The sequence below is a fragment of the Schistocerca nitens genome, unplaced genomic scaffold (genome assembly GCF_023898315.1).
Source record: "Schistocerca nitens isolate TAMUIC-IGC-003100 unplaced genomic scaffold, iqSchNite1.1 HiC_scaffold_380, whole genome shotgun sequence".
Lineage (NCBI taxonomy): Eukaryota > Metazoa > Arthropoda > Insecta > Orthoptera > Acrididae > Schistocerca > Schistocerca nitens.
In genome coordinates, this window is record NW_026045914.1 from 1,815,035 (window position 1) to 1,829,176 (window position 14,142).

The 14,142-nt window shown below is 43.1% G+C and overlaps 1 protein-coding gene across 2 annotated transcripts in view; it reads right to left on the reverse strand.

Annotated features, from left to right (window-relative positions):
- The window catches only part of LOC126230334 (fatty acyl-CoA reductase 1-like), a 263,811-nt gene that overhangs the window by 189,922 nt on the left and 59,747 nt on the right, over nt 1-14,142 (reverse strand). For both annotated transcript variants that reach the window (XM_049942393.1, XM_049942392.1), the window contains exon 2: nt 13,338-13,654. In XM_049942393.1, the coding sequence (XP_049798350.1) occupies nt 13,338-13,631 (294 nt within the window). In that variant the 5' untranslated portion in view covers nt 13,632-13,654. The remainder of the gene's footprint in view (nt 1-13,337; nt 13,655-14,142) is intronic.

Consider the following 14,142-nt stretch of genomic DNA (forward strand, 5'->3'; position numbering starts at 1 on the left):
CGATGTTACTTTGTAAGCTGGACTGATGTTTGCATGAAAATGTTTTGTAAAAGTCACTCACTTTGTTCGTATCGTGTGGCAGTCTCGTTGTGAGGAGTTTAGGTGTTTCCATTTGTGTGGCTCTCTTTCCTTTCTTGGTCACTGTTCACAAATTTTCACACACGTACCAGTAACTTAGAAACACGATCACAAAAACAAATCTGTAGTGCAGTGGACAAGATGGCGGGCAAAATACAGCTGGTTTCGACTTGACTGTCGATCTGTGTGGTGTTAGAAGTTTGCAATTTCTTCTGTATGTTTTGTTATCATATGACAGATGTAGGTTGACGAAATACATTACAAATTGATCAAGAAAGCCAAGTCAGTCACAGAAATGAAGCACCTCAGCTCATCACAACGAGACTGCCATGATATAAGAACAAAGTGAGTGGCAGTTACAAAACATTTTCATGCAAACATCAGTCCAGCTTCCAAAGTGACATCGCCTCTTACTAGGTTTTCTCTTCTTCCACAGGATAACCACAGCATTTATGAAAAGACTGTTTAACATCTGCATGGTCCTATTGCGAAATTGTTTCTATAATGCCATATAGCCCGATGATAAGGTATACCCTCGAATCATGTCGTACATTAAATAAATAATACATTAGTTAACAAATTTTGTAACTGGTAGCGGTACATAAAACCCTTTACATATTTTTCGAGACAGTCACGGTCGAGAAATATTCACAATGGTACCAAATACAGGATGACAATTAACCACAAATCTAACCACCCACATTCTCAATAAACAACAACGAGCCTGTGCAAAACACCTCTAAGCAAAAATAACTATGCAGAAGTGTTAAACAAGATAATCAACAAGGAACAAAACAATTGATAAAGCGGAGACATAGTACCAATATAAAGAAAATACAGACTGAAGAGAGCAAAAATAATAGCAGACCAAATAGATCAACTAATAAAAATAACACAGAATGCACACTCACACCAGAAAACACAACCCAACAAAAAATGGCACGTCATTACAGTGCAAAACCAACTCACTCACACGAATAGTAACATCTTCAGAAAGCATAAAATTAATATAGACCTCGAGATTAAACAGCACAATACAAAAGAACTAAAAACTATGATGGAAGACAGAGATAAATTCAACAGTTCAAGAATATTCGAATTAACATGTAATTGCTCCAACTCTAAATACGTTGTGATGACTGGAAGAAATTTCAGCGACACACACACACACACACACACACAGTGCCCCACCATCTACCCTTCTTGAATTCCCATGCCGACACCAAACTCCACTATCCCTTCATGCATTCCCATGATCCCTCAATCATGTGACTAATCAATGAAAGCAAGCGCAGTATACTGCAGTATAGGTTATTTGTATAGAAATTTTTACTGGGAGAAACCTGTACTATGTACATCTAGCATGTATAAAATAACAAATGGCTACATGAACAGGACTCAAAATGAATGTAAGGATCAAAGATAATCGTATAATTATAAACAGAAACAATTAAATATAAAGAACTGCTGAAAAACCACTACATAACATATTCCAAAATAGGTATAATTACATAATTTTATTTGTATAACGGAATAGTGAAAATGCCCAACGTGAATAGGCGAAATATCTGTGTCACACAAGAATAAATTTCAGTTGCAAACGACGGAAGTTTTCTTATATTTATGGTAAAACATGACTGAAATTAGCAACTGAGGAAAATGGTTGCGATTATGTGCAATAGGAATTACGATATCCTACCTTGTGGTGGTCATACGTCGCTGACCAAAATCTCGATGACGAATAAGTGCAGTCTTACATTCCCATGCACTACAACATTGGACCACTGTCACATCTGAATGCCCGACAAATCTGGATATTACAAAATTCGACTGCATCGACAAATGGAGACCTATAATAAGCATCTCCGCGTCCTTCACAGCGATCACCTACCATCTGACGTTGTTCACGTCCCTTATAAACTCATCCAGTGCTCATAACAACAGTAAACACGACCAAAACAAATGTAGTCTGGTGGCTATTCTACTTGTCAAATTGCAAATCTAATCATTTAAATGTCCGCCGACAGTGTGTATGTGTAAAAAGTTCATATCCGACCATGTCTTCTGGGTGCTTAACGTTTGTTGTCGGACACTATTTACATAAGGTAACTGACCAAATATCCTAAGAAAGTAACAAAAATTTCGTAGTATGTGGTGAGAATAACCTCGTTATAGGGGGACAAAGACTGCTGCTGCTGCTGGTTAAGAATTTAAAACGACTAAACATCTAAGGTCATCATTCATCCATCGGACAGAATTTCTGCACCCCTTCTTTCTACATGTAGAGTTAAACCTATGTGAAAGTTCAATAATGTTATCTAAAAATTTCGTTGGTTTTTATCTGATTTTGGATTCGGGTACCAGCCTAGTATTTATCTAGTGCGATGTGCAAACCACCTAAAAACCTCATTCATGCTGCCCAACTCAACAGTAGTTGCCGTTAATAGGACCTGATCGGACTCGTCTCCCCAAGATCTGGAAGCGGCGTGTCAATGCGGATATCCTTAAGAGTGAAGAGACATATAAGAAAAGAAGGTTAGTCAAGATCATAGGGTAGGGAAAATGACTTATACAGGAAAGGAGATTCTAGAATTTAGCGATAGATTTGAAGTGACTACTATTAACTCATCCATTATAAAAGATATCTACGCTTCAACCCCAATGGAACAACATTCAATTAACAGTCATTTATTTCTGAGACTTCTCCGATCACTCTGCCTTCGTCTCATGGCGGGCTGTGGTGTTGGAATTTGTGGCAGATTGTCTGCCACTCAGCTGAAGGGTGTGGCTTGGCTTGTATTTATGGAAATCGATGTCTTCATTGGAAGCTGCACCTTCAGATTTACGGGTGAAATCATCTCTGCTACTCGCTGTTGACCCTGATACTTAATTAAAAACTTTCTTGTTGTTCTTCATTTTGATCTTTACAGGTTTTTTACCAACACACACTGATCCACTCAATATTGCAACAACTTCCCCCCACATACCGCCATCATTTCCTAATGTTTGAATGACTTTGTATTCGCTTGTTTGACCTTCTACCAAACTTCTCTTAATCGTTTCTTTATTTTTTTCCACCGATTCCTCATTAGCACTTAATTTAATTTTCATAACATGGAAACGAGGTGGCATCTTCTCATCTTATAGCATCTTGTATGGTGAAAGAACTGTACTTGTGTGTACTTTAGAATTATATGCTCACACGACGTAACGTAGTTACATGTCCATGTTATCAGGCTGACTACTCATACAATGATTTAAATTTTCGAAATTTTACAACTAACCCTTTTGGTTCATGTATGGAAAGGACCGCTGCGAAGTTTTCAGGTATGAAGCAGCCGGCATAACTGCTTCAGCAGGTCTGACATAAAAATTTGTACCTGGATCTGTATTCACAGTATTGGGCACGGCAATGTTAGTATCCAATTGTTAACCATCTCGTTTGTGATCCTGCTTACATGCTTGTCTGGAATTTCTGTCATTGCCACAGACCGGGAAAAGTGATCTATTGTTGTCACAATATACTTATTTTAGCTTCTATTCTATTAAATAATACAGTACAAAAAATGATACATTATTTCGGCTCCACATCTGTCTTGTCGGTTTAATTCGCTCGTGACCCACCATCAGGTGGTCATGTGCTTGTTGCAGTATTTAATTTCTGAACAATGCAGGACCCTCCATGTGCATACTACACTTCGCACTTCTGCAGAGCAAACTGCTGTGTGTCACAAACTGTGGCTGCACCCTAAAACCTGACAGTATATGTCAGCTGCTTGTTCCATTTGCCATTTTGACAAGTTTGTGCCTAGTGCCTGCAGAGCTGCAAATTTCCTGCTTAGCATGTCCGTATTAGTGCGTGTCTTCCCTGGTTTATGCGTCACTTCATAATTAAACTCGCTCAGCTTCAGTGCACACCATGCTATTCTGCTAGAAGTGTCTTTCAGTCCCAATAGCCACCTAAGGGAAGCATGATCAGTAACTACTTTAAATATTTGTTCATATAAATAATTCTTCTCCTGCTTCCTAATTTTGCAGTCGTCTGCCTTATGCCCAAGAGCACTGTGCCTGGCGACATTGCTGCTTCCCGTGACCCCCTCGTCCACATATGTAGCATCTGACGCCAGAGGAAAAAACGCCACGGCCATTCCGTTTCTGAGCAATAATATCTCTTTCCTCAAACTGCGTAGCAATCCTAATAGTTTATGACGAATCATAAGGATTTTCTGTCCTCATCTGTTGTGACATATCTGCTGAAATACCCTTCTAAAACACGCATGTCTTATTATCTGCTTCCTGCAATAGATTTCTATCCGCCTTAGCACTGTGTGTCAGTTCATAAGTCTGCTAGTTCTTCTCGTGATTTCTGTCAGAGAACACCTCTACGCATTGTCATTTTATGTTAATGTCATGAGCTTTTCACTCAAAAATGTAGCACTGTTTGGTTATGATAACGTTGTGTAAGCCCATCGGCCAGATGGTCAAATGCCTGAATTTTACTAAGATATTCATGGTACCTGACATACGTTGTAGCGTCACCTGTTACCCATAACTTAGCCACAGACAGGCACGTCACATCGGACAAATTCCCTGGGTGAGCTCCTTCCCTCATATCATACAGAAAGGCTGATACAGCCTCGGGAGTTTTCCCGAAAAACCGCGCGGGGTAGCCGAGTGGTCTTGGGCGAATTGTCACGGTCCGCGCGGCTTACCCCGTCGGAGGTTCGAGTCCTCTCTCGGGCATGGGTGTGTGTGTGTTGTCCTTAGCGTAAGTTAGCTTAAGTTAGATTAAGCAGTGTGTACGCTTAGGGACCGAAGACCTCAGCAGTTTTGTCCAATAAGATCTTACCACAAATTTCCAAAATTTTCCCGAAAAGGTGTAATGAGACTAGCAGCCATCGGATCAATGGCTGGGGCAGATACGCTTATTATATCGCCTTGGTATCGCCTCTCTGCGATTGGATCAGCCCAGTTGCGGTGCATAATATTTCCAGTTCCCTATACAGGCATTCGCAAGCCTGGTTTCGCTCTGTTTCATCCTAAAGTAACGTGGTTACTGACTTGTCTAAACTTCAGTGGCTAGAATGAAAGTTTCTGCATGTGTTTCTGGCCGTTGCGTAACCCCTGTTTTGAATTACAATCGAGAACAAGTGAAAAACTAGTATACCGAAGCAATATCAATAAGCAAGTAAAACTGTATTAATCTTTCCCTCATGTCAAGGCCCAGTGGGGCTCATAACACTGCCACGCTTCTATAAGTCTTACACCTTGGTGGCACTGTTTAGTAGATGGTGATTCGTGCCCTGATAGACTACAGTACTGGCACCTACTTGGCCGTAAGTACTCTCCCCTCCAGTTACCAAACAACTGCAATAATTCTGCAGGTTTTTGTGCTCTCAGCAATGTCACTCTCAAGTTAGAATGCAAATACTTCTGACTCAACGTGGCTCCAAAATAAAAGAAGGAAGAAAACAAGCAAACAAACACTGGTCAGTCATTGTGCCACTTAAAGACACATGTCGATCGCTGCTGATGTGCTGACGTGGCTCGTCGATAGCAGTGACAGCCGTCAGCACGCCTGGCGCCAAATCCGTAGGACTTCAGAATCACAGCTTATAGCCCCAAATTTGTATGACTGCAGGGTCTTCTGACACCAAATTTTTAGGAGCCCAGTGGATGCGACCTTCTACATGAATGTAAGAAACTCGAGCAGATGTGTAGCGACAGAGTCCTGTGGACTGCTGGATTCTTATGAGACACGATTCATTTAACACTCATTTGGTTCCTAGGGTTTTACAATCACTCTATCTGCCTCAAAGTGCCGTGTGGTGGCGGCCATGCCGAACCTTTTCTTGTCCTGAGGCACAGGGTAGCAGTCAGCGCTCGGAGAGGAATCTGCTGAAGCAGGCCTCCGTTTTAGGAAGAGTGGTTGGCGTGTCGCTGCAGCCCAGCATGAGTGTAGGCGTCTGTCGGAGTCACAGCGTTCTCCTTAAGCGAAGCTATGCTCTGGGTTGGCCCCAGGAATTTACGTGGCCCTGTTGTTGGTTGTCGAGATGACGTGTAGGCGACAGACCCAACAGTGACACAAAGAACAGCCCAGGAGGCAGTCTCAACATACAGCTGGTATGGCAGTATATGTACTGCCTAGGAGTGGCGGCGCATACACCCTGTCCCAAAACTGAACAGCTCACAGACAGGCAGAACAGTTGTTCATTCATGGAAGATTGGCCTGGCCCTCATCTTCGAGTGGACGTAGATGTGACCGGTAGGAATGCAGCTCGCAGATTTGAAATTCCCTCCACAGCCAGACAGCTGCACAATTGTAGCAGTTGACCCTAAGCTGGTGGCGACTGGTGACACTTCACTGTACTCAACAGTTCATCCTTGAAGTAGCGGAGATGGCCTTTCATCAGTATCAGTGATGCCGATGGAGTGACCAGAGTGAGAGAGGGTGAGGGTTTTATAGGAGTCAGTAACTGGTGCTTCTGTTTTCTGAGCCTGTCATCGCTCTTGCCTAGCCTAATGTTTAACTTGATGATGTCACAGAGTTCCTTTACACAAAATTTGCAGCCCAAAAGGCGTTATTGTGTCATCTCTAGGTGAAGTTACTACACACAACCCCATTGCAGCGTTGTGTCTGCCATGCACTGTCATATAAGTGCCGGTTCTGGTATTCATGACGTTCCCTCTTGCACACTGTGACGCAATGATGTCACTGCATGTTTGCACTTCAGTTCTTTTAAGTGATGACATTGGTTACACCATCACTGCGCACTCAATGGACGTGCTTGACTTGGCAGCACGTCAGTTCCAACCAAATTTTATTCCTGCACCTACTTTCTATTCTGCTGTGCAACAGCAGCAAACGACTGGTCGGAACTTGTGCAGTGTTTGTGAGTCATATGGTCTTTTGGTAACAGGAGTCACATAAATACATCTAAGCTGTTATTCCAAAGACAGGAGCAAACACATTGCGTGCTGTGGCAAGAACTGTAGTACTCTTCAGACTGTATGGTCTATCGATGGCAACTATCAAAATAATCTGAGGTGATTAGAAAGCTTACAAGCCAAGAGAAGCAGATCAAGTGAGGTCATCCATGGCTCACAATAGCAGCGCATGCGAGACAGTTCCTATAAAAATACTACACTTGTCGCTTCCTGGCACATCAGTGTTCTAAATCTCGTTGGGCTATAGTAGGGCGTAAGGACTAGTGAACTTTGCATCATATTTGTGTACTGTCATGTAATTTTGCTGTTGTGTAATTGGTTGGAGGTTTCACAAATGGCGGAAACGTGAGCAGCGAGTGCACAGGAGACGACTGAAGCCCTGGAGAACCAAGTAACTGAACTGCAAAAATATAACGGCGTATTGCACAGCAAGTGGGCGAACAGCCTCCATAGAGATGCATAGGCAAGTGGAGCCAGTAGGGGCGAAGGTGCTATATCCTGTACACATTCCTTGTGTTGATTCTGTTAGTGATCTAAAGGCTGCCGCTTAGATAGGGAATTGGTTGGATGAAACGAGTTTGAATATGACCAGGCTACGTTTGGTTGGCGAATCAATCTCATACGTCTTTTGCCATGAAAGACTGAATAAAGCACAGAAGTTGGAGCACTTTGAGAAGGGAATATACAATGACGAAAAAAAAAAGAAGACGACAGAGAAAGGTTTTTCAGGGAGTTTCTTAACAGTCTGTCACAGAAACATAAGAAATCAATTGAGGCATTTTAGGATAAATTCCGTGAAGTCAACTCCCATGCCTATGAATTAACGCAGAATGTGGAAATGGGTAAATTTATTTTGAAGCAGTTGAAAACAGGGCGTTGGGTGTGTTTGGGATAGGATTGCTAGTGGATATGTTCAGCAGTGTGAGGGATGACCATCCACATTCTGCTGCTATAGTGGTTGCAAAACTGGAGGAAGGGTTGGGATAGATGGGATATCTTCTTCGTCCGAGTTTGTAAATCTCTGCGCACACGCCACATGAAGAAACTGTGTCGGCGACCTTGGTGTTAAAGATGTGCGGTAGCGCGCTATTAGGCGCTTGAGTGTCACAGTAATAATCAGAATTGATAGCGTCAGAACCAGTGTTCATTAGCCAATGGGAATTCCTCAACCGTCGGATGGCGTTCCCAGTAAAACAGAACACCGAAAAAGCCACTGCACTGGTGGAGTGTTGCCTGGAGAGCGTAGTTAATGGAATGGAGCATAGTTTTTTGTAAGTAGAGCGACTCGTATGTCGGTAGCTAATTTGGACTCCACGATATAAATTACATGGAATGGGTCAGAATGATGTAGCTTCATGAGGGATCGACAGTGCTCAGTTTCACTACTGGAGCGAGTTGTCACAGGTCAGTGAGAAATACTGTGTGATCTTGCGACTTGAATTTATAAGCAAATATCATGTAAAAACTGACCGTTTGAAGTACACTATCGAACTCAGAGGAATCTTGTTTTAGCTGGGAATCAGGACTGCTAGTGTTGCATCGCTGCAAGGTACAAGCATCGCCACTGTCTCAAAAAATCATCAGATGGCACGAAATAATGCACGTTTTGTCATGATTACTGCTACCTGAATGCAATGACTACTGCAGATGCACATACAACACCAAATACGACGGAGACTCTGGACAACATGGGTCAGTGTGAGGAGTGGCTGTCATCAGTTGGAAGTGGTTCAGGACCATCCGAAGACCACTTTTACAGTACCTTAGGCCCATTATCAATTCTGTCGAATGCCATTTGGTCTTAAGAATGCACCGACTACCTTCCAGAATCTACTAGACGGAGAACTCAGAGGAATAAAGCCAAAAAAGTAGACGGTTCACCTCATTGATATCATTATATTTTGTTAGAATATGGAAGAGCATGTGCAGAGGCTGGAGGAAGTCTTCAAGAGGTTGTTCATAGTATCATTGATGCTCGGTATCGATAAATATCACTTTGCAGCAACCAAATGGCTTACTTAGGTCATGTGGTTAAGCAGGAGGGTGTCAAAACTGATCCAAATTCCATTTACGCAGTCTGTGATTTTATGCCACCACAGGTAACAAAACAGCTTCAGACGTTTTTTGGGCTCTGTAACTACTTTGCTGAAATTCCTGAACTGTTGACTATGGTGTTGGGCAAAGAAGTGACGTTTCAGTGATCAGCTGACTGTGAAACTGTGTATCAGAATTTAAAACAGGCATTAACAGCGAGTTCAGTATTGGTACTTCCAGATGTTAGTAGGGAATTTATTTTATCATGTCATGCAAGTAATCTAGAGGCTGGATGTTTTCTTTGTCAGGATTTGGATGGTAAAGAACACCTTGTAGCATAACCATCAAGATGACAGAATAAAGTGGAGCAGAATTATTCTATGACAGAGAAAGAGGTGTTTATGGCTATTTATGGTGTGAAGTGCTTGTGTTGTTACTTATATGGCATAACGTTTGTCGTTGTAACAGACTAGGTGGTTACTGGGCCTAAAGGATCCACTGAGTAAGTTGGCATCGTGTGCTTTGAAACTAAGCGATTTTGATTATGAGGAGGCACATAAATCTGGGAAAAAGCATAGTAACACCAATAATTTAAGTAGAAGGATTTGAGTTTTGCAAGTGTAGGATGTGAGCATTGCCGAAGGGCAAGGATGGTGAGTCCTTTTATGAATACCTATCATGACGACTGGGATGTTTATCTTCCAGTCGTCATTTCTCAGTAAAACTCTAAAATTAATAGTGTGTCTGGTCTGTCACAATATAAGGTGGTGTACAGCAGGAAAATACCTTCTCCCTTTCTTGTAGTGAAGACTGGGGATGGAAGAATCCGGCTTTCAGTGAAGACATCTTCGTAAATCTTACGTGATATTTGACAGAGAGTGAAAAAAGCGAATACAAAGGATCAAGCGTTAAAAGGGCCAGCATAACATTTGGGTAGGTCATCCACTGCCAAGTACGTCGGCGGGTTTAAGTAACAAATTCCTACACACATATGGGTAGGACAATGAAATTCTTAACCTTATACAAAGGACAACATCGGCTCATAGAAATGACACTACTTGTCAATGTTAACTTGCAAATTACCAATAAAAACTGCTATTGATGTTGTGGGATGAATGAAGCCATATGAAGGATCTATAGATACTTTGCCACAATTGCCTATATCTTCATCAGCCCAGGATACCAATTTGAAAAGCGGAAGAAGCTGAAGAGATAACACAAACTACGTGATGCACATATACATCATCATAGTGTATCATAGTAATCTGTTTTATGTTGTTTGTTTGGGGTGTTATGGGTTTATTTTTTATTTTATTATGAATTGTGTATTTTGGGAGAAATTTTGATAATGTTTTGCATTGGGAGACAGAAGGCATGTGAGGTAGAACTGTTCTTGGAAGAGACGGAGACAACTGAGCGTAAAAGGGAAGTGTTGTCACCACATCGTTATTTACACAGAGTGGGCATGCATGCGATTTTTGCCCAGAAGTGATAAACTGCTATGAACATGGAAATCGAAAGGGCATGAGTAGAATGGAATTTCAGAATGTCAGGATAATAATTAGTGGTCATGAAATACTGTCTCCTTGCTACAGCCACTGGTACAACTACTATTAATTTGACACAGCCAGTTTTGTATAGGCAGCAGAAGCCATCGTATGTATTGTCTGGTCAGAATTTAACCTTGCTGGGTGATATCTTGTGCCCGAATTTCCTACGTTTATTTAAAGATGTAGTAGCATCACAGGAGGGTCGAATGTCAGCAGAACTGATGCTCCAGCATGTGTAACACTATCATACTAGTCAGCGTCACGATTATCGTGTCACAATTTTCAGAACTGTAGTGGTTCTAATGGCGATTTGTGAAATCTCCATCTTCATTGGACGAAAACCTGCATGTCGTTCAGGATCAACACGTCATCAGGTACCTGTTAGCTGGATTACCAGTAGCGAATAAAAAATAGTTATCGAAGTATAAAAATAATATGTTCCTGACTGTGTCAGGTGGAAACGAGATAATGAACTTGAGTACGTGTGGGCTACGTTAAGGGAAAAGGTAACGCTAGTGTATACGTAATGACTAAGAAAATGAAAATAATAGTAAAATAACCTGTTTAGTGAGCTTAGAGGAGTGATGTCAAGAGCATATTAAGTGGAAGAATGGGTTCGGCCTGATTTGGAGCAAAGAAGGTTAACTGAAGTCGACAGTATTGAGTACGTGCCTGTACCGCTGCAGTGGTTCAGATGGCCCGGCGTGCACCGTCGCCGGGCGCTGCCACTGCTCACTGACGTTAATGGAGACACAGTGGAACGTGGAACAGTAAATGCTTCATTGTTAATGACAAAAATTAGCGCCTTTGCGCACAGTGGAGTGCATCTCCAACCAAACAACCCGTGACTGAGGGGTGTCAGTCCTGCCTGATCGCGGCCTTGACGTTGCTCCGTCACGTAACGTATTGTCCCATCAATGGGTGGTTACAGATGTACCCAATTTTAAAGCTTCCTTTTGACTAATTTTGTACATCATTAGTATTTGTCAACACATACACGAGAGGACATTCTACGCTACTGGCCATTAAAATTGCTACAGCAAGAAGAAATGCAGATGATAAACGCGTATTCATTGGACAAATATATTATACTAGAACTGACATCTGATTACATTTCCACGCAGTTTGGGTGCATAGATCCTGAGAAATCAGTACCCAGAACAGCCACCTCTGGCCGTAATAACGGCCTTGATACGCCTGGGCATTGAATCAAACAGAACTTGGATGGCGTGTACAGGTACAGCTGCCCATGCAGGTTCAACACGATACCACAGTTCACCAAAAGTAGTGACTGGCGTATTGTGACGAGCCAGTTGTACGGCCACTATTGGCCAGACGGTTTCAATTGGTGAGAGATCTGGAGAATGTGCTGGCCAGGGCAGCAGTCGAACATTTTCCGTATCCAGAAAGGCCAGTACAGGACCTGCAACATGCGGTCGTGCATTATCCTGCTGAAATGTAGGTTTTTGCAGGGATCGAATGAAGGGTGGGGCCACGGGTCGTAACACATCTAAAATGTAAGGTCCGATGCTCAAAGTGCCATCAATGCGAACAAGAGGTTACCGAGTCGTGTAACCAATGGCACCCATACCATCACACCGTGTGATACGCCAGTATGGCGATGACGAATACACGCTTCCAATGTGCGTTCACCGCCATGTCGCCAAACACGGATGCGACCATCATGATGCTGTAAACAGAACCTGAAATCATCCGACAAAATGACGTTTTGCCATTCGTGCACCCAGGTTCGTCGTTGAGTACACCATCGCCGGCGGTCCTGTCTGTGGTGCAGTGTCAAGGGTAACCCCAGCCATGGTCTCGGAGCTGATGGTCCATGCTGCTGCAAACGTCGTCGAACTGTTCGTACAGATGATTGTTATCTTGCAAACGTCCCCACCTGTTGATTCAGGGATCGAGACGTGGCTGCACGATCCGTTACAGCCATGCGGATAAGATGCCTGTCATCTCGACTGCTAGTGATACGAGGCCGTTGGGATCTAGCATGGCGTTCCGTATTACCCTCCTGAACCCACTGATTCCATATTCAGCTAACAGTCATTGGATCTCGACAAATGCGAACAGCAATATCGCAATACGATAAACCGCAATCGCGATAGGCTGCAATCCGACCTTTATCAAAGTCGGAAACGTGATGGTACGCATTTCTCCTCCTTACACGAGGCATCACAACAACCTTTCACTAGGCAACGACTGTCAATTGCTGTTTGTGTACGAGAAATCGGTTGGAAACTTTCCTCATGTCAGCACGTTGTAGGTGTCGTCACCGGCGCCAACCTTGTGTGAATGCTCTGAAAAGCTAATCATTTTCATAACACAGCATCTTCTTCCTGTCGGTTAAATTTCGCGTCTGTAGCACGTCATCTTCGTGGTGTAGCAATTTTAATGGCCAGTAGTGTATTTGGATACTATCGACTGGCAATTTATTTTGTTATTGAGAGTATTGAGAGGAGCAGTTTTGTGGTGCAATATACCACGTTATAGCCCTTAGGCTCGGTGTTATGCCTGCCGCTGTGGTGGAGCTGTTCTAGGCACTTCAGTCCGGAACCACGCGGCTGCTACGGTCGCAGGTTCGAATCCTGCCTCGGGCATGGATGTGTGTGATGTCGTTAAGTTAGGTTTAAGTAGTTCTAAGTCTAGGGGACTGATTCCCTCAGATGTTAAGTCCCATAGTGCTCAGAGCCATTTGATCCAGCTCGCTGTTACCTGTTTCTCCAGGTGAGAACGTAGTCGCTCCCGCAGCGGCACGCCCCTCTTGTCCCTGACGAGCACGTAGACTGCGGACACGCCGGGGCAGGAGCGCAGCAGCTTCTCGAGCACTAGGGTGCCGACGAAGCCGGTGGCGCCCGTGAGGAGGACGCAGGCCCCGCTGTAGAAGGCCGCCACCTCGCTGCTCCTCTGCAGCTCACCTGGCGGCAACCACTCCACGGGGAACGCCTCCAGCTCCCTCTCCTCGTCCTCTGGCGTCATCACGCGGGGGTGGATCTCGCAGCACGGCATTCTGCCACTCCACTGTTCTTCAGCTGTATAAACCACAAACAGAACGACTAGTTACTATCAATAAAATTTTGCTATGTTTTTCACCGCATTATCAATATGAAAAACAGCGGAAGTTTCGGTCCTTATTGCACCCTAAAGAAGGTCACTGGCAACTGTGACCAAAACATCGATAGTTTTACATACTGACAATGCGGTCACGATCCTAGAAAAAAATATTGAATGTGACAATGGTTGCGGAAGCTTATGTTTATAAATAGTTACTAGTTATGTGTGGTGCTGTGATTTCTTTACTTAAGGCGGGTAGGGCGCCAAAAGGGGCCGACTTGGAGCACGACAGGCACCAAAGGACATTTTATTTTCTACTGTATATACTTTTACAAATAAATTCATAAAACTTTGTCAGCATGACCAGTAAGGATTCAGGATTCACACTCATAGCAGTGGAAGTGCAAAAACACAACAAAATAATTTTTTTTTTAGAAATGAAATTTCATCATTTTTTCACTTACTG